Source organism: Branchiostoma lanceolatum, chromosome 12 (assembly GCF_035083965.1).
Source record: "Branchiostoma lanceolatum isolate klBraLanc5 chromosome 12, klBraLanc5.hap2, whole genome shotgun sequence".
Lineage (NCBI taxonomy): Eukaryota > Metazoa > Chordata > Leptocardii > Amphioxiformes > Branchiostomatidae > Branchiostoma > Branchiostoma lanceolatum.
Genome location: NC_089733.1, coordinates 18,813,204 through 18,840,429, shown reverse-complemented (window position 1 = coordinate 18,840,429; position 27,226 = coordinate 18,813,204). Strand labels below are relative to the sequence as shown.

The 27,226-nt window shown below is 43.8% G+C and overlaps 1 protein-coding gene across 1 annotated transcript; it reads right to left on the bottom strand.

Annotated features, from left to right (window-relative positions):
* Nucleotides 1-1,837: 1,837 nt before the first annotated feature.
* LOC136445831 (neuronal acetylcholine receptor subunit alpha-7-like) lies at nt 1,838-25,895 on the bottom strand. The gene is made up of 7 exons (XM_066443975.1): nt 24,968-25,895; nt 15,169-15,308; nt 10,624-10,668; nt 10,062-10,171; nt 3,113-3,245; nt 2,621-2,826; nt 1,838-2,132 (listed from the first exon to the last, which is right to left on the bottom strand). The coding sequence occupies exons 1-7, from the start codon at nt 25,017-25,019 to the stop codon at nt 1,838-1,840; spliced, it is 981 nt and encodes a 326-aa protein (XP_066300072.1). The 5' UTR covers nt 25,020-25,895.
* Nucleotides 25,896-27,226: the final 1,331 nt, after the last annotated feature.

Sequence of the window (27,226 nt, the reverse complement as noted above, 5' to 3'; positions counted from 1 at the left end):
GTAAAGGTGAAGAGCGCCACGCACAGTTTATCCAACACTCTCGCCACCCGCTTCCAGTCGTTATCTCGGCTCTCATTGGCTGCAGACATCTGCTGACACTTCATCACGTGGTGGTGCAGCTCCCTCATGAGCATGCGCAGTGCGCGCAGCAACGCGGCGTATCTCTCCGGGCACGCATGCGCGTCTTCGACCTTCTTGTTCTTCCCGTTGTCTGGTGACGTCACGCGGATTTCGTTTTCGTACTCCTCGCACAGAAACTCCAGCTCTGTGCAGTTGGAGAGGCTGACGTCCACGCCAGGGGGCGCTGCTGTGCGGTGGGGCCTGAAGGAAAGAGAAACATAAAGTGAACGTGATATCGATCCAGTTTAGCCAACTAGCTATTCCTCCACCGGTCACGACAGAGAAGACAGACGCTATGTACAGTATTTGCAGGGTTCAATGTCAGGAGGGAATTCCCCTAGCTACTACAATGAACAGTGGACCACGGCTCAACATCCTTCTAAGGACTGCAACCCTTTCCTGTAGGGTGCATGTAGGGTGAGTCTGGGTCTAAAGGCAGCGTCGCTAACCACTGGACTACGCACGTTACCTGGTGCAAAAGACGCGGCCGAGTCCGTGCAGAAAGGCGCAGCGGACCCAGGGCGGGACCGGGCGGCAGGACGGGTCGGTGTGGTGCAGGTTCAAACAGACAGACAAACAAACAAACACACCTGGTGCAGAAGACGCGGCCGAGTCCGTGCAGAAAGGCGCAGCGGACCCAGGGCGGGACGGGGCGGCAGGACGGGTCGGTGTGGTGCAGGTTCAGGATCAGGATCGTCATGAAGGTCGCGAACATCACCAGCATGATGGTCACGCCATAGTAACACACTGCGGAGGGGAAAAACAGATTACATAGGGAAAACACAGCCTTTTCGGCATCCCATTATCATTATCATCTGGTCACGCCGTAGTAACACAATGCGGATGGCACAGACAACATTCAGTCAGAACCTGTCAGGCATCATTTCACATAGGAAAAACACACCTCTTAGCTGTACTGCAGAAGATGTCGGATCTGAGACTTACCAATAAGAAGTAATGTCGAAGATTCTCAGACTGATACTTACCAATAAAGGGCAATGCTGAAGATGTCAAGTAAAGATTCGAAGACTTACCAATAGTAAAGTCAAGTAAGACATAATCTTGACATATGACGTAATGTTGAAGATTCTGTGGCTCACAAATACGAAGTACTTCAGAAGATGTCTCAGACTTACCAATGAGAGGCACAGCTGATGACGTAGGCGGCATGAGCTCAGACACCATCAGCAGGAAGACCGTGAAGGCCAGCAGCACGGTGATGACGTAGTGTGATGACGTAGTGTGATGATGTAGGATGATGATACTGAGACTTACCTATGAGAGGCACAGCTGATGACGTGGGCGGCATGAGCTCAGACACCATCAGCAGGAAGACCGTGAAGGCCAGCAGCACGGTGATGACGTAGAGTGATGACGTAATATGATGACGTGGGATGATGATACTGAGACTTACCTATGAGAGGCACAGCTGATGACGTGGGCGGCATGAGCTCAGACACCATCAGCAGGAAGACTGTGAAGGCCAGCAGCACGGTGGTGACGTAGGGTGATGACGTAGTGTGATGATGTAGGATGATGATACTGAGACTTACCTATGAGAGGCACCGCTGATGACGTGGGCGGCATGAGCTCAGACACCATGAGCAGGAAGACCGTGAAGGCCAGCAGCACGGTGATGACGTAGTGTGATGATGTAGGATGATGGTACTGAGACTTACCTATGAGCGGCACAGCTGATGACGTCGGCGGCATGAGCTCAGACACCATCAGCAGGAAGACCGTGAAGGCCAGCAGCACGGTGGTGACGTAGAGTGATGACGTAATATGATGACGTGGGATGATGATACTGAGACTTACCTATGAGAGGCACAGCTGATGACGTGGGCGGCATTAGCTCAGACACCATGAGCAGGAAGACCGTGAAGGCGAGCAGCACGGTGATGCCCAGTCCGACCCTCTCCCCGGCCTCGGGCGGCAAGTAGAACCCCAGGATGGTCATGATGGAGAACAGCAGACACGGACTCACCAGGAAGATCAGGTAGTACATCGACCTCACGGGAGGAACGCAACGTTCAAGATGAGTTTTTTGGTTTCTCGAAGTGTTAAATATTTTTAAGTATTTAACACTTCGCATTGTATTTGATTAAAATCAAATACAATGCGCAGTAAAATCAGGAATTGACAAAGATGGATGAAGTTTCTGAGAGCTGACAATAACAGGACCTTTTTAGAATAGTATTGTGTACATGAAATGTCTTAAGTTAAATGTTACCATTGTATGAACAATTCTACAAATTCAAGTGGCATCGAAAGGGCATTATGTCAGCGTTTTTAGCCCGGAGACAGGTAGTACAGAGGTCTTGGGTTCGAATCCGGGGTCCGTATGTAGTACGTAGCTTCAGTTAGGGACGTCTCTTGAATAGGACTGTAAATGTGGGTCAGTAGATAAATTACATCTGTCCGGATATGCAGCTTATAGTCTTCAATGCAAACCTGGTGTGTTACGCCACAAACAAACAAACAAACAAACAAAGCATACCTCCTCCTGACGTAGATGGTGAAGGTGACCAGCGGGTACGGCTCCGGGCAGCACACGTAGTAGATGTCCTCCTGTTTGTCACCGATATCCAGCAGCACCCACTCGTCATTATGCACGAAATACGTCAGAGACGGCGGAACTGACTCAGTGGTCGTGTTGACGTCATATCCGCCATAGGTCCAGGAGCCGAACTCAAGCAGACACTTCTGGGGAAAGAAAGTGATAGTGGTTTTGACAGTTAAAGTTGGGTCAGGGTGAAAGGGAAGTGAAAATGACTCGATCCAATTTAGCTCACTGAAGAGCTATTCTTCTTCCACTGGTCGTGACAGTGAGGACAGACGCCATGTACTGTATTTATAGGTTTATTTGTATTTGTTGGACCACGGCTTAACGTCCCGCCCCAAGGACTGTAAGCCTTACTGGTAGATGCATGTCGGCTGAGCGACACAGCCAGGATTCGAACTCACGACTTCTAGTTCCAGAGCCACTTACCTGGTCGTCGAAGGGGAAGTAGTAGATGTCGATGTTACAGGAGGACCTGAACACGCGCGGCGCCATCCACGTGACGTAACCCGCAGAGTTGATGACGACATTAGTCATCAGCTGGTTATGGTCGTTCCCAACTCTGTGGAAGAAAGAAAGAAAGAACGTATGAATTGATGACGAGGCAGTTTGTGAGTACAATCTTCGTGATGTAGGCCTCCAAATTGATGACGACATTCGTCATAAGCTGATTATGCTCGTTCCGCACCCTGATGAAAGAATAATGCATGATGACGAGGCAGTTTGTGAGGCCAAGCTTCAATTGACATGATATTTGAATGAACGTGACGCAGGCATCCGAATTGATGACGACATTCGTCATGAGGCAGTTTTGATAGTTTCCTCAAGTGAAGAAAGAAAGAAATAAGAAAAAACAAACAGAATCCATGACGTGACAATTTAAGAGCACAATTCAAAACAAAGTTAAGTATTGGTGACGCAGCAATATGGAATGTTACGCAAGTGGAATGGATCAAAGTTTTGAATCGTTATGGAGGGAGCACTTTCTTCTTGTTAGGCCCCTATCGGCGCGGGAGACAGATTCCATCGCTTAGCAGTCTGAATGGCACTTTAGCTGCACACTCCAACAGAATACAGAACAGGGTATTGGCAGTCGTAGGCGTTATTCTCTAAGATACGGCGTAGGCTGGGTTACCGTTCGACCCCACTGCATGTGTGTAAACAAAGTCACTGAAGTGGCATGTGACGTCACTGTAGTATCAAGTTTCTACCGGGGGCGGGGGGTTATCGACTTCCAATAACCTTTGACCGATTACTGACGTCACAAGTGCATGGCATTGCATACTGAGTACTAGTAATCGGGTCAGACAGTTGGAATGGTTATCGAGCACTTTCTTCTTGTTATGCCTTATCGTCTTGGAAGACATTAGCTTTGCAGTCAGACGGGCACTTTCGACGTCGACTCCACCAGAATACACAACACGACATAGGAGAGAACGAGTCTCGAGAGTGGCACGTGACGTCACTTTAGTATCAAGTTTCTACCGAGGGTGGGGACGGGGGCGATATCGACTTCCTATAACCTTTGACCGATTACTAACGTTACAACTGCATGCATTTTGAGTATTAGTTATCGAGTTAGACAGCACTAGTACTTTCGTCTTCTTCAGACCCTCATCGTCGCAGAAAATAGTTTTCCGAGCTTAGCAGTCTGATGGCACTTTAGCTGTTTAGTACACCAGAATACAGAACATGGAGAGAACGAGTCTCTGGAGTGGCCCGTGACGTCAGTGATGTGTTAGGAGACGGAGGCAGCGCGAACAATAGATTCTTCATTTGTGTTCTTTCATATCTTCCTCTTTGCTTTTGGAATTGATTTTGGCATTCTACGGCATCAACATCGGCAGGAAGTTTATTTCTCTGGAGATCCCGAGTTGATCCCATCGGTCCGGACGTGAGGAGAATAACGGAAAACACGTGAGGATGGTATCAAGTTTTTACACTGCTGGGGCTTAAAGCTGCCAGGAAATGTTCAACTGTTAACCGGAACGGGGGCCGAGATTGACTTCCACCACCCGCTACTGACGTCACACGTGCATACAGACCTGAAATGTCTGTCATGTCTGGTAAACGGCATTTGTAACATCGTTTAGCTTCTTGTCACTTCCGCAAGTCTGACATCAGGTGACACCATGGACCCTCCCACTTTCTGCAACTAGTGTATTCAAATAGCAACGGACAAACAAGAACATAACAGCCAGACACATCCCATAAACAAACTCTATACACGGTGGCAATAGGACATATGCGATCTACGACACCAACGCACAAAGCCCTCTGGTTAACCACTTTTACCCACAGCGTCAGAAACTGCCCTGAATGATGAGAACAGATGTCAGCGGTCACTGATGACGTATTGTCAACACAAAGGTCACGGCAGACAGACTGAAAATTCGCTGAGCACCATTTGACCCCTGACCTTCTCATACGTCATCGCCATGACCCATGACCCTTGTCAGGAACACATGTATCGATTTGGACTACTTGAGCTGCTTCATACCTAATACGGCATGACTACTCAGGTTCATGTCCGTGGTTAAAATGGTAAATAAGGTACTTTACTGGACTGCGGCACATTGGCAACCTCCCTGCGTCCGGAATCAAATCTGTATTACCCTGTAGAACTAAAATGTCTCTGCCTTTTAAAATTTTTTAGGCTTATTTATATCTATGTATGAATTGTATAAATTGTATGGTTACTTCAAGTATGTATTGTAAAACGCATTTTCCAAGTCTAGGACTGCAGGTACGTCCGACGAACCTTAGTTAACTTGCTTTACTTATTTTTCCTCGGCCCAGTGACTGTGGGAATGACCATCTCTATGTCTCAGATACTCAGACAAGCTTCCGAAGCTCCGCGGTTTGGGAAGAAAGAATTTTCTTCAGTATTGCTTCTGGCATCTTACAACTAAAACAGGTCGATTCTTCTTCCCAGGCCCATAAAATGAGATGGTTAGCTGTTACATACTTTCAATGATTTCTGCTTCGCGAGCTTGAATCTTAACAACAGCCTTTGATCTTCTCCAATGTAACTGCTATCAGATACTTAGACCTCAACTTCAAGTTCAGCGGTTTTGAAAGAATATCTATTTTGTGATCTTCAGCAGTACTGCTTCAGGCATCTGACAACTAAAAGTTGGCGATACTTTCCTCGCTCATTCAGCTCAGCCCCATAGAAATGGGACCATTAGCAGTTAGTTACTTTGAAAGATTTCTACTTGGCGAACAAATGTGAACTTGACTTTGAAAAACAGCCTTTGATCATTTCCAATGTCCCAGATACTGAGATCAGCTTCCGAAGTTTGCAGTTTCAGACGAAATGGTTGGTTTTGTGATCTTCAGTACTGCTGCAGGCATCTGAAACCGGTCGATATTTTCTCCTCCTCTCTATCTGCCCATTCCCTTAGAAATAGGTTCGTTATTAGTTAGTTACTGTCAATGATTTCTACTTTGCGAACAAATTTGAACTTGAATTTCAACAACAGCCTTTGACCCCAATGCCTCAGATACTCTTTGGAAGTGTCGCAGCCAATTGCAGTTTAAGAAAAACCCAGGCATCTGAGCCTTGAAACTGCTCGATACTTTCTTCTTTCATTCTACTAAGTCCTTCAGAACTGGGATCGTTAGCAGTTATAGTTAGCGAACAAATATGAACTTGAATTTCAAGAATATCATTTGATCATTTCCAATGTCTCAGATACTTAGATCATATTCTGAGGGTTTGGAGTTTCAGACGAAATTGTTGATTTTGTGATCCCATTACTGCAACAGGCATGTGAAGCCAAAACCGGTCGATAGTAACTTCTTCTTTCAATCCGCCGAGCCCCTTAGAAATGGGATCGTCAGCAGCTAGTTACTCTCAATGATTTCTACTTAGCGAACAAATGTGAAGTTGAATTTTAATAGCAGGCTTTGATCATGTCCAATGTCTCAGATAATTCGGAAGAAAGGATACCTAAGGCATCTGTTCCCCTGATATGCTCATTACACTTTCTGCAGCCGCAGCAATATGAAGTCTAAAAGTTAGCCTTTCATCATCTCCAATACTTCAGCAAGTTAGATCAGCTTCTGAAGTTTTGCAGCTTTCGAAGAAAGGATAAATTTCGCGATCTTCATCAGGCATATGTACCCCTGATAGGGTTACTGCTGCACCAATATGAAATCCTAAACATAGCATTTGATCATCTTTGATACTTCAGAAATTTAGACTAATATCTGAATTTCCGTGGTTTTGGAAGAAAGTATAAATATTGTGATCTTCATCAACGCTTCAAGCATCTGTGCCCCTTATGTTCCGTACCGTTTCTCCAGACGCACAGATATAAGTCATAAAACATAGCCCTTCATCGTATATCTCTGATACTTCAGAAAGTTACACTTACACCTGAAGCTCACTGGTTTTGAAAGAAAGTATAAATTCTGTGATCTTCACCAACGCTTCAAACATCTGTGGCCCTGATGTTATGCTCCTTACCTTACCTCCAGACGCACAAATATGAATTCTAAAACAAGGTCTTTCATCATCTCCAATACCTCAGAAAGTAAGATTCATTTCTGGAGCTCCCTGGCATTGGAAGAAAGTATAAACTTTGTGATCTTTAAAGCCTCAGGCATCTGTGCCCCTGATCATATGCTCTTTACAATTTCTCCAGAGGCACACATATGAAATGTAAAACATAGCCCATCATATATCTCCCATATGTCAGAAAGTTAAAAGAATTCCCACAGCTTAGTGGGCTTGGGAAGAAGTACCTAATTCTGCTGGGAAATAAACATGCATCAAAAGTCTCCACTTCTGATTCTCTCCCCATCTTTCCGGACCCGGTAACGGCGGGGGATGGGATATAACTGCTGCCGTACGGCACTTTGGAGATCCATTCTCTATTACTTCGCGTATAGTAATTGCATAAAACTGCTGTCTGCGATGCTTTCCCGGTGTTCAGCGCGGAATAAAGCCCATTAGACGGTAGGTAGATGTGTTACCGCCGCCTTGACGCATGCATAACTGTCAGACTCAGCACGGAAAGGGAACTCTCCACTTCTCGCAACAGTTTCATCAACCTGAAAGCCACCCACGTCCTTAAAACCAGTACAGAATAAAACCATTAAAAGCTAGAAATATGTGACCATGGAAGCTCATCTGTGTTGGTAGTAATCGTAGTACAATGATAAACTTTCTTCCAACACAAAGGATGAAATTTTCAACGACCACTTCACTGTCGCCTTCTTCACTGCTGCCTGCGATGCTTTCTCCATGTTCAAGGCGGAATAAAGCCAATTAGACGGTAGGTAGATGTGTTATTGCCGCCCCGACTCATGCATAACTGTCAGAAACAGCACGTAAAGGAAACTCTCCACTTCTCTCAACAGTTTCATCAACTTTACAGCTTCGTGTCTTGATATTCACTACAGAATAAAACGATTAGAGGCTAGAAAGATACGTTTTGTACTTATCCGCTCACCACATTACCTGAAGGTATAGTAAGAGGTGTGTAATTGTTCCTTAGCACGTTTGCCGCCCTCAGTAGCCCCGAACTGCCACATCTCAGGCAAAACGCAACATTGCGAACATGAGAGAACCCTTCTCCATTATACACATATACTTCGTGTAGGGTAATCGCATCAAACTGCTGACTGCGATGCTTTCTTCATGTTCAGCATAGGATAAAACCCATTAGACGGTAGGTAGATAAGTTGTTATTGCCGTTCCAACTCATGTATAACTGTCAAACCTGAAACTTTGACGATCTTCTCCACTTCTCGCTATGAGATAATTTCATATCATCAACCTGCCGAGCGCTCCTCTTAGCGTTCAGTACAAAAAAACATTTCAAGGTATGACGAAATCTGAAAGATGTTCCGATTCTTTCGAAACATTGCCTGAAAGCGCGAGAGGTTAGAAGCGTGTCATTATTTTTGTATAACAATTTATGTTCTATTTTCCGATGGTACGTTGAAAGGAACCCAGACCTCTTCCCTTGAACTCTTGAAAAACGGCTTCGGCCGAATGAGTGTATGTTTTGCATACTTTCAAGGTTAAATAAAGGTTGAAAAAAAAAATTTAAGAACTGTCAGACCCGTCACTTACACAAACCTCTCTATTTCACGCAATGCTATAATTGCATCAACTTGACAACTGCTTCTGTGAACGTTAAGTGCAGAATAAAAACCATCTAAAGTTGGTGAAAAATGCCAACGATGCCTGGATTCATGCATAACTACTAGATAAATTCCATCAACATTGGGTGAGAGGCGTATAAGCATTCTTTAAAGCTGTCAGACCCGCCATCAGAACAAACATCTCTACTTCGCTACGTGATAATTGCATCAACCTGCAAACATGTTCTCTTAACGCTCGGTACAGAATAAAAGCCATTTGAAGGTAGGCAGACATCTCCATGACGTCCCGACTTGTGCATAACTGCTAGACACAGAACATGACCGTTGAGTAAGAGGTGTGTTATTATTCTTCAGACCGTTTGCTGACTTCAGCAGCACCGATTGCGCCATCTCAGCAGCAGAATGTAAAGTATTGCCGAACAAGAAAAAGTATGAATCATGAGACCTGATGTTTTAAGGGAATCAATTCAACCATTTTGTGGTTGTGACGTAACTTTATGGTATTGTAAACACATTAAGGACGTTATGCTGACGTCATGCGAAGCTAAGTGGTTTCGCCGACGCACCGAATCCTAATCCAATGACCCGAGTCAGCAAGACGCTTCAGGGAAAGAGCGTAAATCGGAAGTGTTTTCGATCAGGAGGACGCCGACTGTGTAACGGTTACTGCATTAGTGACACTAGATACGCCTGAGATGTTGTTTATGATATCAGAGGGGCACATTTATAAATCCATGTAGGATTGAGAGTACATGTACATAGATATCCAACATGGAATGGTACCTAAGTGGAAGTCGTTATTGGGCACTTTCTTTTTCTTCAAACCTTCCCGTCTTGACAGAAGTCCGTTTTATCAAGTCTGTAAGTTCTGAAAAGACGGATAATGGACCAACACAGCCCGTTCTCTGATAAATGGAGCCTAGCCATCGTGTAAATGAGTCACATTACGCAGCTTGCATTTACAAACAGGAGCTTATGATACTTGTAGTAATGGAGTAAATATGATATGATGATAAACAGCTACGCTCTGGGTATGAGGGGATGTTGAGTGTGTATTGGACACCTAAAGCTATATCACAGTACTACTTCCGGTAACCTGATACGAGTTGTACAGGACGGTAACCTGATACTCACGAGTTGTACAGGACGGTAACCCGATACTCACGAGTTGTACGGGACGGTAACCTGATACTCACGAGTTGTACGGGACGGTAACCTGATACTCACGAGTTGTACAGGGCGGTAACCTGATACTCACGAGTTGTACAGGACAGTGTCCGGCAACCAGACCTCGTTTGACGGGATGTTGACGTAAGAAATGCCCCAGAAGTCTGTGGAGTTCCACACTAGAGCCTCGTCGTACCAGTACTGGAGAGACATGGCGGGAAACAAGAGGGCGACTGTGTTAAAGCACAAACCCGCCTGTATCACACATGAGCCTCATCTTCTCTTATGTACCGTAAAACATGGGAGGGAAACAAGAGGGCGACGGTGTTAAAGCACAAACCCACCTAAATCACACATCACTCTTATGTGCCGTAAAACAAGGAAGGTAAAGGAGAAAGTCAGCAATCACACCAAATACTGCAAAAGGCCGCAAAACGGTAAATCAACTTGAAGGGATTAGATTTCATCATTTACACTGTAGCGGCAAATACAGACAAGATGGCGCCTGCATGGCGTCAGATCCCAACATGGCAGCGCCCATTGGTGCCAATGAAAACAATACAATTTTAATATTTGTCGAGCCTGTAAAAATAGGCCTGGAGAAGGGGCTAAAAGACTCCAAGAGTTGTGGCAGAGTCTACGAAGAATCTTACCTGTCTGAGCCAAACCACTGACGTCATAATCTGGTTCTTCTCGTCCTGAAACGGAAAGAAGGAAAGGAAAGTGATCTCAAACCAGTTTAGCTCAAATGAACTCAATGTACAGATGAGCTAATCTTCCACTGGTCGTGACAGAGAAGACAGACGCTATGTACAGTATTTATAGGTTCATTGTACCGGGGAAATTCCCCTAGTTCTTTTCGACAAGTACAATGAACAGTGGACCACGGCTTAACGTCCCGTCCTAAGGACTGCGACCCTTTCCGGTAGCGTGCATGTCGGGTGAGCGACACAGCCGGGATCAAACCCGGGCTTCCAGTTCGAAAGGCAAGATTGCTAACCACTGGACTACGCACGCTACCTACTAGTATGTAGTTCACAAGATAACGCTTGTCCGTGTGTTTTTCTCTTCTGCCAGGAGCTACGTTATATTATTACGTGTTTACGTCACACACAAACGACCTTATCAGTCGGGACACTCGATACCGAGCCGCCATCTTCGTTGACCTTCACGATTGAAGTTGACATTTGAAACGACGGGCGAAAATTGCCCCTAAATCCGACCCTTAGCCACGGATCACACATCTAACAGTGAATCCGCTCAGCTGAAGTTCCCGGATGAACGCGCAAAACATCTGGTAATCCTCCAAACAACAGGTCGTGAGTTGACCTCTACTGAAGGTCAGGTTCGGACATATCGGCCATGACGCCGCGTTTTGGGGGTCCGTTTGGCTGATTCTCGGGAATCCTGTTTAATGAACCAAGTTCATAGTGTGTTCACAAAGAAACACTGATTTCAGCAAAAAATCGGTGGCTTACCGACTCTGTAGATCCAAGAGTCCAGTCGAAGGACTCTCCTGCAACTCGAATTTTACTTCTATTCAATTCCGATGTATGAAGTGTCTAAAAATCGATTGCTCCTAAGGAATTTCTTACATTTCATTTTATTTATTATGTAAGTGGAGTCCATGAAGAATAGTGCTTCTTTATGTGACACTAATGGAGATCTTAAAGAAAGAAAGAAAGAAAGAAACACACACAAACACACAAACAAACAAGCATAGCTAAGATTGATTCATGCGGTGTCTTTCTCCCAATTCTCTGATATCTGCACGGAAATCCGCAAAGTATCAGAATTCTGTTATCCACAGACGGGGGCAGACTGAAGCTGCGCTAGTGCACTACATCGCAATACGGCAGTAAGGAAAGCCTACTGAACCTGCACTAGTGCACTACATCACAATACGGCAGTAAGGAAAGCCTACTGAACCTGCACTAGTGCACTGCATCACAATACGGCAATAAGGAAAGCCTACTGAACCTGCGCTAGTGCACTACATCACAATACGGCAGTAAGGAAAGCCTACTGAACCTGCGCTAGTGCACTACATCACAATACGGCAATAAGGAAAGCCTACTGAACCTGCGCTAGTGCACTACATCGCAATACGGCAGTAAGGAAAGATCCCATCCACCAGTAAGGCTGGCTCAGTTATTTACATGGCCTTTTGGCATCATTACACGTGATCCAGGAGTTCCTCCCGTAAGTGGCTATTAAAGGGTGAAGAGGTCCTCTTTGTAGGAAGTTGAGCATTTTTCCTGCCTTTGCATTTCTTCAGGGTATCTGGATATGAAGTTCTTGTGCATTTCAGTAACTAAATCTGCGTCTTTGTCGACTGCTGTAGGAAATAAAGTAATCAACGTAGAGAACACGGTATCAAGGTACAACTCAGTAAATCTCTTGATTGAACGCCCAGGATTTTCCGCTCCTCTTTGAATTGCAGAAGGTATTAAGGTGTCAAGTTATACAAGTCTAATGATGTGATTTACGTTTGCAATGAAAGTTTTCATCAAATTCAATAAAGCTATCAACGCATACACAGATTGCCACATCGGTTCTGTTCATCAAAAGTTGGAGATTTTTGGTCGTCTTTGAATTGCAGAAGAGTTATTTAAGTATATGAACTTATATCAGTGATTTATGTTGGCAATGACTGTTTTCATCAAATTCAATAAAGCTATCAACACACAGGCAGAGGAATCAGATCCGTACATTTTGTTTGAGTATAGATTAGTTCTCTTAGTTAGAAAGTCTGACATTTTCTGCTTTTCTTTGAACTGCAGTACGGGATAGTATTCTAGATAACGATCTGATTCATGTTTTCAATGACTGCTTTCTTCAAAAATCAATAAAGCTATCGGTGTATAGGCAGAGTACAAGGATTTGTACACACATCAGAGTATAAATCATTTCTCTTAACTGTCAAGTCTATGGTTTTCTATTTCAATTGCAGAATTTTTGCATCAAGTGAGTCTAGCGATGTGATTTATGTCTTCAATGATTGCTTTCTTCAAATTCAGTAAAGCTATCAGCCTATGAATAAAGAACACAGATTTGCAACGAGTATCACACTGCACATATCAGCTCTCTTTATTAAAAGCGAAGGATTTTCGGATCCTCTTTGAATTGCAAAAGAGTATTAAGATATCAAGTCATACAAGTTTAGTTAGCGACGTGATTTATGCTTTCAATGACTTTTCAGTGCAACTAAAATCACTATCCCATCAACGTGAATTTTGTAGATCCAAGTAAGCTCATATTAGACCATTGCATGGGTTAGTGCTACGAGTGACTTTATCATAATAAAGACATTCTTTACATTAAATTGCATCGAAAGATCGTTCCGTATATCTATTGTCGCAGCAGCTTGAAGTGAAGCTGGTCGATCCAAATAGACTTAGAAGTACTCATATCAGACCCCTACTGGGCTTGGTGTTACAAACGATTTTATCATAATAAAGACATTCTTTACATTACATTGCATCGAAAGATTGTTCCGTATTATCCCAACAGCTTGATTCATGTTCCAAGCGTCTCCTTTCTCTGGAACTTATATCGCTGTCAAAGAGTGCAAGCCAGTATCTCTCTGAATTACAGAATTAGATCACTAAGTCCAATGATTTATGTTCTCAACGACTCTTTTCTGTAAACACAACAACATCACATTCCTATCGAGGTAAAGATGGTAGATCCGAGGCTCAAATAGACTGGCTCAATTTTATTATAAGAAAGACACCTTTATCGCATTGAATTGCATCGACAGATTAGTCCGTATTACCACAGCAGCTTCATTCATGCTACAACTGTCCTCTTTCTTTAGCGCTAATGACGCTGTCAAAGCACAGATGGTGGTTTGTTTCCTATCACACGAGCGCAGCTGGGAAGGCCCGATTGCGATATTATACAGGGTGGTGAGTTTATGATTATAAAGATATTCCTTTTATGAAACGAATGTGGTATGTACGACATCCATGGGCAGCCGTGTGATCCTACAGATATCACTCCTGACTTTTGTTTGTCTGATCGCATCAAAGAAGCAGGAGATGGGCAGAAAAGAGGCAGGCTGTGGTGGCCCGCTGAAGAGAGGCAAAGAGAGATTGAGAGAGATTGAGAGAGAGATTGAGTTTTTGAGAGAGGGAGAGAGGGAGACACACAGAGAGGGAGAGAAGGAGGGAGAGGCAGAGAGAGAGAGAGGGAGCGAGAGGGAGGGAGAGAGAGAGAGAGAGAGAGAGAGAGAGAGAGAGAGAGAGAGAGAGAGAGAGAGAGAGAGAGAGAGAGAGAGAGAGGGGAGAGGGAGAGAGGGAGAGAGGGAGAGAGAGGGAGAGAGAGGGTGAGAGAGAGAGAGAGAGGGGGAGAGGGAGAGAGGGAGAGAGAGGAAGAGAGAGAGAGAGAGGGAGAGAATAAGAGAGAGAGAGAGGGAGAGAATGAGAGAGAGAGAGAAAGAGAGAGAGAGAGAAAGGGGGGGTCACATCTTTCAGAGGACGAATTTACTACATTGGGTTTCGCTCGTCTGGGTTAATGTTTTGTTGGTATGAGTTAGGAGACTACTTAATTCTACATCGCTGTGTCTTTTTATTTGGTAACAGACCTGAATATCTTTCTATGATAGGAGCCCATTAATGGTGAAATGGAGTTGGGTTTCACGGTTTAGCTGCTGGATCGGAACCTTCATCACGCCTTTGGTGCGTTAGAACCGCAGCTGCGGCCCGCAGTGTTAGATATGGGAGGGGAAACCGGCGAGCTTTTGTCTATTTACTAAGTACTTCCGTGAAGGAGGTTATATTTCACCGTAGCGCTGGTGCCTGTCAGCGTTGTGGTGAACAGTGTAACAGTAGACGCTTTGTGTGGATTTGCATGATTTTTGCTACACAGGTTGAGGATTGGGCCCAAAGGAAGAAGTGATAAAACTATTTTGAAAATGGATGTGATCTAGCGATGTCATAGTGGGATGCAATTGTTGCCTCAACTTTCGATGACTTGGCGGAAGTTGATCAATTTTACCCACAGTGCAGCTTACTTCCTGGAGGAAGTCGATACCGATCATGTTTAATTCTACCCACAATGAACTTATCTTTTTCGATGACCTGGCGGAAGTGGAAGCCAAACATATCTAATCCTACCCACAATGCACTTACTGTTTTGATGACCTGGCGGAAGTCGATGCCAACCATGTCTAATTCTACCCACAATGCACTTACTATTTCGATGACCTGGCGGAAGTCGATGCCGACCTCCACGGTGGTCTGGTGCGTGACGTCAGTGACAGGACGGAGGCCCGGGTCATAGTTCAACAGGAGGTGGTTCTTTAGTTTCCGCGCCTCGAAGTCACCGAACACAACTGGAACAATAAGGGGGGAAGTTTGCTTCAGTCCTTAGTTTCTTATTGTTGGTCAGTTCTTTCTGTTTGCTTGAACCTTTGTTTATTTTTTGGAAGTGGTTATGGACAGGGTGATCTTGTTAGCAGTAGAAAAATGTGCACTGTGGACAGGATCATCTTGTCACCAAACATAACTGCAGCGTTAAGGAGGATATTCTGCTTCAGTTCTTAGCTTCTCACTGTTGGTCAAGTTATGTTTGTTAGTATGTTTGAAACTAATTAGTTCTTTCATGAGAAGCTCAAACAACGACTGCTTTTCACTGACGTCATAAGGAATGAGGTAATGGTCGGACCAAAAATAACAAATATACAGATAACATTTATCTATCAAATTGCTAATGGATTGATGAACATGGAGTGCTTACAAAGAATCCTTAACCACACATAAATGGTATCACAAAAACACACAGCAAAGTTATAGTTGATCCTATTTTCTGCCAGCAGAAAAATTACTGCCATCTACCACTAGGAACTCCTAAGTCACAGCCGCATATGTAGCTTCACTGCATCCCATCAACTTTGACATTCTACCAAAGGTTCCTGTATCCAAGTGAAGTGAAATGGGAAATGTCAAGTGTAGGTTAATAGATTAGACTTCTGAAGTTCTTTCTTGAATGCCACCAGCCATTTGCTTTGTTTACGTTTGACATTTTCAGGCATTTACAAAGGGCTTGCATGGAAAGAGGTGTGTAGGCGTTAACGTTCCGATCTTTCTTTCTTTGCTTGAAAAATGTATCTATTCTACATTGTTTAGTACACATGCACCACAACGTGAAAGCAACAATGACTCTGAAACGAAACAAAAGTCAAGATTGTAAAATAAAAAGAATTAAGAAAAACAAGATCGAGGCTACGCGCAATAAAAATGACTAGAAATATTGATATGATAAACTGAATGTCGACAAGTTCACTTAGTTTATTTCGGGTTCAACGTCACACCAAAACACGCACGTATAAATCCTTATGGCCATTTATTACAACACTGATAGTAATTAGACCAAATACAAATAAATTCATAATCATGGTATATTGTATGTGTATATTTGAAAAAACGCCAAAACACCTTCTAATCTCTGTAAGCTATCCTTAATGATGAAGAAATCACGAACTTCAAGGCAGCCCACATGACTTCTTATTTAGAGTTCAACACAGTGGGGTGTTGCACATTCTGTTTCATTTAACCTGTCCGTTAAATGACATCATATCACAACAAATAAATTACACATACTAAATATATTCATGGTCATCTTTCTTGACACAGAATACCGTGAAGGTGATTGAACCATCACGACGACAACCGGATAATCTTGTTTCCCCAGTCCGTAGATGAAGCTATGGGATAAACACATGCAAACGCGCCAGAAACATACACAGAGAAACACCAGTCCTGTATGGTTATATCTTTTCGAACAATCCCAAGCATACACAGCCCCGTCTTCACAAGATGCCATTAAGGTACGTGAAGTACCCCGCAGACAAGAGAATGATTTATTCTAGCTCAGTTTCCCACTCTGTGAAATGAACCTATAGGATAAACACATGCCAGAAACAACCATAAATGACACGCTCTGGGTAGATCTGGATTTATGGTTATTTTTCTGGATTCCACAAAACATACACAGCCCTTTCTCCACAAGGTATCATTAATATGAGTGAAACATCACGAAGAGGGCTGGAAAATAGACGCCTGTGGCAATCAGTTAGACTTAACTATAGCGGGGTTCTGGAAAGCCGAACTTTAACGCAATTTTTCACAGTAATCACAATACATCACTGTGGTCTTCTTGTCATTCTCCACTCTGTATGATGAATATCCACGATACCCGCATACAGCCGCTGAGAAAGCCATTATATATGATAGTTTTTGTATCCCTACACACCAACTGTTTATCCAAGGATATCATTACAGAAATAACCATTCGTCAAGATAAGTAGATATTCCTGATGTGAACTATTGCTACGGCACAAAAAGTTTGCAAACCTAAGAATTTGATTAATCAGTTCTCCATTCTTCATTAATCCATTGTATAGTATTATGGATCTTTGGTAAGTTCATTTCTTACCGTTTACAATGATGCCAAATTTGTCATGATCCTACATTCAAATTAAGATCGAGCACCAGAAATAATTGTACTGATTAATCAACAGGAGTTTAAGCTAATTGTTTTATGTAAGTTTATCTCCAATTCTAGACACCATTTATCAGAAATTGTTTAAGCAGATTTTTATGACGTGACATATGACCAGCATTCGTGACGACACTTGAAGCCTGAAATGTGACGCATTAAAAGGTCGGGAAATTCAATACCCCGGCTTTGAATATATCCACGGGGTCAACTTGATAGCTAAGGTACATTTTGTTTAGGGAATAACAAAGTATTAATAATAACATTTACCTGACAGGTGACCTTAAAACGTTAAACTCCATTAAAATAAATCCGCAGGGTTACATATATTCATCACTTTGAAAAACAGCGGGTTCGAGGGATATTTGGTTCAGCACACTCAGATATGCACATTTTAGACACACAGGAGTGCGTTATACTGGGGACGTTGGGTTGGAGACCTGTTCGGACGTATCTTTTAAGGGTGGCGGAATTACATATATGTGCCCTGGTGGAATTACATGTATGTTAGTAGATGTTAGATGAGAACACTTCATTTACGCACGTGCTTAGACATTCTCAACACGGCCTCATTCATTCATGTAAAAGAATTATTACTTATTAGTGATGATAATTTTATTGCACAACAATTGTACAAGGTACAAAGTATGGCATTTACTGGTACATAGATAACATTCTATTAGGCTAATCAATCTATCTCATACAAAATGGTGTAGTAGTATGGGATGACAATGAGATTTTACAATCGTTGGAGGAGCTTCCAAAATCTAGCTTTGATTGATATATTTCCCAATGTATACCATGCAGAATTGTCACATGTCATTATGTACTTAAATTTGCTGTTCAAGTCCATTGAGAGTTCACTTGACTGTCTTCGTCCTGAAACGGATCTGGAATTCGAAATGATGACTTCCTGATGATTGAAGGTTAATGATCTTGTACGGAACATTGGTTAATTACTTTTACTCCGGTAAATGAACGTTACACTAATGATGTGAGCTTGCCCTTGTGACGTCATTAATTCCCAGGAATGCGGAAGTAATGTCCGATGAAGCGAGCCGTGAGTAGTCGCAGATTCCAGACGGGAAGTTTTAATTTACTTCTGGGTGAGTTGATGGAGACAATGTTATGAGTCTGAGTCTGATTGTGACATTTTTTGGGGGATGCAGGCGTGCGAGACTGAAGAATAGATAGCTTTGTCATCAAAGAATTAGAAATATGTCCAACACACTCTCTCTCTCTCTCTCTATCCAATTTTACGTTTTTTATTCCCCGTCATATGGGGGTTGGACGTGCTTGCACATGGATGGGGTAGCCCGTGGACTCTTCATCAAGTGCAAGTCTTTTTTGTAGCAAGAGTTTTTACGGCTGGATGCCCTTCCTAACGCCAAAAAATACGTTCTCATTAAAACACTTTAACAAGGTAATCCGAGAGGGCACACTTCACCCCTTGTCCATACTACTTTGAATTCTTTCCCTTCCAGTTCCACTGACAAAAACAGCGGCATTGACGACATATGGTACTATCTACGAGATTTTGCGGACTTGTTAAGTGGTAATCTGATATGTGATAAAACTGCGCTCTCCAGAGGAAAAACTGCGCTTAGTGCGCGCTGAATTAACGCCGGGTGAGCCGTATGTTTTATTGCCTCATCTTTGGAGCATGGTTGACTGGACTCGAAGGGAATAGAAGCTGAAATGTAATTTGGCTATATAATCCTATAGATGATATACAATATTTCACAGATTACTTCAGTCTATAACTTGCAGGTAATCATTACGCTCTAATGAAAGAGGATCCACAACAATCTAGAATTTGTTGATAATTAATTTGTTTTAATCAAATGTAATAACTGTTATCTTTGGTTGATATTGTTTTTTTGCCATTTGTATTCGCCACTGATCAGTCACTATTAGTTATATTTGTTACTTATGTTCTCATGATTCTGTTGATATGGACTTTTCATATTAATTTGTCAACATAAGTTCTGTTTAATTTCAATATTTTGTTATCTTTGGTTGATACTGATTTTGTTATATTTATTTGCCAATGAGGCTGTTATTACTATTATTACTGTTATTATAAGAAGTCAAACCCTCAGTATTTTTCGTAAAACCTTGTTTTCTACTTTATCGTTTTATACGTGTTTCTTTGCGATTAACACATCGTTCAGTGTAATATAACCAGCTGCTGTCGCGCCTCGTGCCTGCAAAGCTGGTGTGTTACACCGAAGAGCAGTTATACAGGTTATACCGATACAGATAGATTAGCATTCGGGCGTGAGCTTTCAAGTAAAGATTATCATTGCCATTCAATAAACGTTTGTAATAAACGCTCCACTCTCATGAGACATTCTTAGCGAACACTAAATCAACACCAAACGTTATTGGCTAATCATGGCAGCCAATAGACACGGCCTGTAACTAACACCAAACGTTATTAGCTAATCATGGCAGCCAATAGACACGAACTGTAACGAACACCAAACGTTATTGGCTAATCACGGCAGCCAATAGACACGGACTGTAACTAACACCAAACGTTATTGGCTAATCATGGCAGCCAATAGACACGGACTGTAACTAACACCAAACGTTATTGGCTAATCATGGCAGCCAATAGACACGAACTGTAACTAACACCAAACGTTATTGGCTAATCATGGCAGCCAATAGACACGAACTGTAACTAACACCAAACGTTATTGGCTAATCATGGCAGCCAATAGACACGAACTGTAACGAACACCAAACGTTATTGGCTAATCACGGCAGCCAATAGACACGGACTGTAACGAACACCAAACGTTATTGGCTAATCATGGCAGCCAATAGACACGGACTGTAACGAACACCAAACGTTGTTGGCTAATCATGGCAGCCAATAGACACGGACTGTAACGAACACCAAACGTTATTGGCTAATCATGGCAGCCAATAGACACGGACTGTAACGAACACCAAACGTTGTTGGCTAATCATGGCAGCCAATAGACACGAACTGTAACTAACACCAAACGTTATTGGCTAATCGTGGCAGCCAATAGACACGGACTGTAACGAACACCAAACGTTATTGGCTAATCATGGCAGCCAATAGACACGAACTGTAACTAACACCAAACGTTATTGGCTAATCGTGGCAGCCAATAGACACGGACTGTGACTTGGGCAGATAGTCGGCTCACGATCTCCCACCTTGCGGCTTGTTTAGTGTTCATCTGACATGTAATGACCGTTCCACTGTTGTTAAGAAAAATTGGCCTAGCGAGCAGAATTAACGTTGGACGACACCTCTATTTCATTAGCCCATCTCCTTGTTAATAATCAAGGCTGGCGTGACTTGCAAGAAAGCCAAACGGAAATTGCATCTTGCAAAGCTCGTCTCCTTCACAATATCCAAGATTTTGCGGATTTTGTGGACTTTTGTGGATCTGACAGGTAATAAAGAATATGTTGTTTTCACGACTTTTGTGGATTTGTTGAGTCGTGATGCGATATGCCTCTCTCTGGAGGGAGTCACTACGCCCAGCGAACGTTAAACTATCGCCTGGTGGGCGGTAAATTCTATTCGCACATCGTTGGAGCGAGGCTGACTTGACTCGAAGGGAATAGAAATGGTAATGAGTCTTGCACAGATCAGATAATCTTCTGCACGGTCTACGGGATTTCGCGGATTTGTCGTAAGCTGACATGGCATTAACACACCATTCTCTTGAGCTCGGCGAACATTAAAGTAACGCCAGGTGGGCAGTAAGTTTTATTCGCTCACCGTTGGAGCGAGGCTGACTTGACTCGAAGGGAATAGAAACGGGAATGTGCCTCATACAGATAATCTTCTGCACGGTCTACGGGATTTCGCGGATTTGTCGTAAGCTGACATGGCATTAACACACCATTCTCTAGAGCTCGGCGAACGTTAAAGTAACGCAGGTGAGCGGTAAATTCTATTCGCACATCGTTGGAGCGAGGCTGACTTGACTCGAAGGGAATAGAAACGGAATGTGTCTTGCACAGATAATCTTCTGCACGGTCTACGGGATTTCGCGGATTTGCTGAGTCGTAGTCTGACATGCCATAAACACTCCGCTTTCTTGAGCTCCGCGAACGTTAAAGTAACGCCGGGTGGGCGGTAAATTCTATTCGCACATCGTTGGAGCGAGGCTGACTTGACTCGAAGGGAATAGAAACGGAATGTGTCTTGCACAGATAATCTTCTGCACGGTCTACGGGATTTCGCGGATTTGCTGAGTCGTAAGCTGACATGCCATAAACACTCCGCTCTCTTGAGCTCCGCGAACGTTAAGTTAACGCCGGGTGGGCGGTAAATTTTATTCGCTCACCGTTGGAGCGAGCCTGACTTGACTCGAAGGGAATAGAAACGGGAATGTGCCTTATACAGATAGTTTTCTTCACGGTCTATGGGATTTCGCGGATTTGTTACGTGGTAGCCAGGCATGTCATTAGCACTGCACCCACAGAGGAAGAACTACGCTTACTGAGCGCTAAATTAACGCCGGGCGAGCCGTACGGTTTATTGCCTCATCGTTGCAGCAATAAAGAACGCTGGCGTGACTAGGAAGAAAAGGAGTTGTGTCTCAACAAGATTTGCGAGATTCTGTGGATATATGGTTAGCCGTAGCTTGAGAAGAAGAGACAGACAGAAAGAGAGATAGGACAGTAAGATCAGAGAAAGGAGCCAGACTATCAAGATAGCAGATCACCGAGAAGGTCGGAAAACGTGGTTACAGAGTATCGATGGTGCACCATAGGTCGAGCAGACTAAGGGACAAATGGGATGAGGCACTTTTTTTTCACTTATAGGATGCACAAAAAGTACAAATCATTTAAGCACAACTCTATGTGAAACATTAGAGACAGGGCAGGACTCAGCCTGAGTAAGACTCCCGGAGAGGCAGACAACAGAGAAGGTCAGAGAAAGGTTGTTACAGACTATCGGTGGTGCACGTTCTCAAGAGGATGAACTACGCTCAGCGAACGTTAAATTAACACGAGGCGAGTCGTTCGTTTTATTGGTTCTTCGTCTAAGCAATAAACAAGCCTGACGTGACTTGGATGTAATAAACGTAGCTCGCTTTAGCTATAGACAATGAAAGAAAGGGGTTCGCTACCCCCAGACCCCGGGGAAGACCATCGAAGAGATGGAAAGACCAAATTGTGAAGGACACGGACTTAAACAGTCGGGAAGCAGAGGCTAGGGCAAGGGACAGGACTGCTTGGAGGATCCTCCTGGAAAGCAAGGGGCCAGTTTCTGGCCTGAGCACGTAGTCAATGGCAGCCAGTTGCACGCCTCTTGGTAGCGTCCCGACATGTCAAAAACACAGCACTCTCTTGGGGAAAACTAGGCTCAGTGAACGTTGGATCAATGCAAAACGAGTGGTTCGTGTTATTGACTTGTAGTCTAAGCAATAACCAAGCCTGACGTGGCTCGTATCTAGAAAACATCTCCAACCAGCGAAGATCACTGAAGCGCTTGACGAAGACAGCCAGTTGCACGCCTCCCGATATGTCACAGGCTGCGCTCTCTAGAGGAAAAACTACACTTGCTGAACGCTAAATTAACGCGAAGCGAGTCGTTCGTTTTATTGACTTATAGTCTAAGCAATAAACAAGCCTGACGTGTATCTAATAAACATGGAAATTAATCTCCATCAAGCGAAGCTCACTATAGCGTTTGACAATGATACGCCACTCGGTAGCGTCCTAATATGTCAAAAACACTGCGCTTTCTAGAGGAAAAACTACGCTCAGTGAACGCTGAATTAATGCAGGGTGGGCCGTGAGTTTCATTAGCTCGTAGTTGGAGCCATAAACAAGGTTGACGTGCCTTGTATCTAATAAACATGGAAATTAATCTCCTACCAGTGTGGCTCATTATAGTTCCTGCCAAGGACAGGTGTCCGGCAATGTGCCAGCGAACAGCCAGGATTCATTCATTGGTTTGGCATGTACACGTTGTTACATGGACAGCCAGCGTTGCCCGACTAACAAATAGCAATTCTTAACGGTTAACCCCAGGATTCGAACTCTAGACCTTCGAGTTCAAAGGTACTCCCACTAGACTTCTCGTCTTACCGTTAATCTTGTAAAGCGGTGGTTTTGTGGGGACCTCTTTATCGCGAAATCAAAACACCGTTAACATATCTTTCAATAATATTACTACTAATTTTGTACCTGTGCTACTGACTTTTTTCCAACCCCGAACTTAAAACGCCGCGAAAACGTCACTAGCTCCCCCTCTACAGCGAAATGACGTCCCCGCCAAGAAAAGAATTGTGTACTGTAAATGCTCAATGTTCGCGATGGGTTAATTTTACGGTAGGGAGAAAATGGAGTGTTCGCGATAGTTTTGAGTTCGCGTTTGAAACAATAGCAGCGCTACAGTCACACAGTGGACCGGGTTTTCGCGGTGGTTTTAAGTTCGCCGTAAAGAGTTCACCGCGAAAACCGCGAACATAAAACCACCGCGAACATTTCTGCATTCCCAGATGACTCGTGATGATCACACCAGCGAACAGGCAGTTAATTAATGATGCGTGAAAAACGTCCCACTTACAGTACTGTCATTTATTAAAGGCCTTTTGTACGCACAAGTTACTGGGACATGATTTAATTTACAACGGAAACGTCTGTCTTCCTTACTGTGACCTAAATAGGAATTAGGTGAGCATGATTTGCCTTTCTCAGTCTGTTGTTCGCCTTTGAACTACAGGTTTCTTCTGTTACGTTATTTCATTATTTTTTTTTTTATTAAGCAAACAGAAATGAACAAATATAGACAAGATAACGATGCACTCAAGTTGAGTCAGCTTTTGTCACCGCCGGCATCAAAAGAGAAAAGTATTAAAATGAAGAACAGTGCTAAGCTTACAGAAGCATACGTTGAATTGATTACCTCTATCTTTATTCCAAACTCATGGCCAAAGGAACATACAAATACGATAGTCACTTTTATCCATTGCTAAGGCTAGATCAATTGCGTAGACATTATTTTACTTTTTATCTAATCTTATCTGTGTGCTCCCTTGTGATTAGACTTGGGGAATGAGTTTGCAAATCAAGATTACTAATTGCTAAAACGTCATATGTAACATCACAGCGGCATGAGATCCAATTATAGAATGAAGGGTCGCACAAATCCAGTTTTGGTTGCTGTACGGTCGATCAGCAACCGCCGTCTAGTGGAAAGCGGGACTTATCGGCAATCCGATGGGATTAGAACTCACGACCGTCTTGTCTACATCCAGTGGGCCATACACTCCGGGTGCTCTTAGCGCATCTAAAGCGGAAAGCACCGATCTTCAAGCAGAAGTAGAGAGTCAAACCCGTCGCATTTCTCAAGCTCCAGGTTCCATAAAAATGCCGACCACTCCGCAGAACCGGAAGTTTGAAAAATGTCACGATTTTGCCTTCCTACATCTGCTTGGAGAAAACACAACACAACATGACATATATTTGAAGAATAGTACTTACCTTTCACAAGACAGGCACATAAGGCGAACCCAAAGCACCTCCTGGATAGCATGTTTCCCCTTGTTTGTGAAGACTCGCACGGCCTTGCAAGACGACTAACACAGAAGGGAACTCCTCATCATCCCGTACGGTTCAGGTTTCCTCAAAACCATCTTCCGAACAGCGTCGGGGTCTGGGGCTGAAGAAGAGAGGATGCTACGTCCAGAATTAATCTCCATATCCTATCCAGTTGCAGAGATTGTCTTGATATTGTTGACTTGGATGTTCAACATTCATCGACGTATCGCGTCAGTGAGTTGAGAACCGTTATCGTTGGAGTTGGCACTGAAGAAGAGTGATGGATGTCACTCGAAACGTGCGGAAGTAATCTCCGTATGTTGTCCAGTTGTAGAGATTAGATTGTCTGTAGATATTGTCTACCTGGATGTCTGACCTTCATAACGTAGCTCCTGAAGTTATACGGGCAGGGCGAAGATAAGCTGTTCCGTGTAATGAAACGTCGCCACCGCGTGCCTGCCAAGCGATAAGTTGGTTATACCGGCTGACTGGTCAAGATGTCACTGAGCACAGCTACGAATATGTTAAGAGTCTCCAGAGTTAGAGAATCCAGCTCTGCTGATGCACCGTACAGGCGAAAGGAGAGGGAAAACCCACTGCCAAGCCGGGACTGATGTTTAATGTTTAGACAGTCTACTGCTGAGGCGTCAAGAGCCGACGAGAAAGATACAGATACAGATACAGGAGAGTTAAATACGTCCTGCGAAGCGAGCGGGTGGTTATACCGTCTGTCTGGTCCAGATGTCACTAGGTACAGATGTAAGGATGCTCAGAGCTGCATAGAAACCAAAGCTGTTCATACACGATATGCATTTGCAAGAAGAGAGAGAGGAACACTTCGAGGCCGGGAATGCTGTTTAGATAGTCTGCCATAGAAAAGACGAGGGTCGACGAGAAAGATACAGGAGATTTGAACACGTCCCTGCGAAGCGAGATGGTGGTTATACCATCTGTCTGATCCAGATGCCACGAAGCCCAGATGTAAGGATGTTCAGAGCTGCATAGAAACAAAAGCTGTTGACACACGATGCACGGCATGGAGAAAGAGGAACACTTCGAATCCAGATGTCACTGAGGACAGATGTAAGGATGTTCAGAGCTGCATGCCAGAGAAACCGAGGCTGTTGATACACGGTGCATGGCGCGGAGAAAGAAGAACACTTCCAAGCCGCGTCTGATGTTTAGGAGATTTAAACGCGTCCCTGCGATGCCATAAGGTGGTTATACCGTCTGATTGGTCCAGATGCCACTATAGCTATAAAGTACAGATAAAAGGATGCGCCAGAGAGTCCAGATGTGCTGATGAAGAAGAAAGGCTGAGAGGGACAGGAACACAGCCACGCTGGGATTGATGTTTAGACCGTCTACTAAGAAGACAAGAGCCGAAGAGAACGATGCAGATGCATAAGTGGTAACCGCGGGATGCAAGCCTACTTCACGTTCATGACTACTGAGCTCTTCTGCGTCGGAAGAGTAACCGAAGCGCAGTCAGGCTCGAAATTACGACAGGCGCCGTTTTGCGGTAGGGTGAATTACGACAGCTGCACGATTCACCCGTGCAACGTTGGGGATCGGAACAGACGACTTGAGGGTCAATTTTCGACATGGCTGATACATATTACAACAACGTGAACGGTTGTTAATCATGGGATTTTTGGGGAAAAATTTGCACTGCTGACAGGATGATTCTGTCAACATTGCAATTGTTTCTATTGTTGACAGGATTATTCCGCCATTTAGCCACTTCCTAAAAAAAAGTCTAGTTTTTTTTTGTCAGTTCTGCAACCGGAAACACAACATTCATATCCCAATGCCTTACTGCTTGGCCACGCCTGGCTGAAACGTGTCTGCGTGTTGCGCTACTTCAACACCCTTATCATCAGAACAATTTATATTCATCTGAGGTGTAACCAGTTGGTACCCATCTGAGTAATGAGGCTGTTGTAGTGCCTACATCTGAAGTACAGCCAGTAGGTACCCATCTGAGCAAAGAGGCTGCTGTAGTGCATTTTATCGTTCTCAAAGCACCTCCTCGGTCACGGGACCCTCATTCTACGTCCCTTCCGAAAGACGAATGCAGCTCCGGCAGAATGCCCTTCCCCGGTTTCGAACTGGGTCTCCCTGTTACCAAATAATTGGAATCAGAAGCTCAACTGTGAGGCTGGTGCCAGTTTAGCTACTGGAACGTTCTTTATCAACACA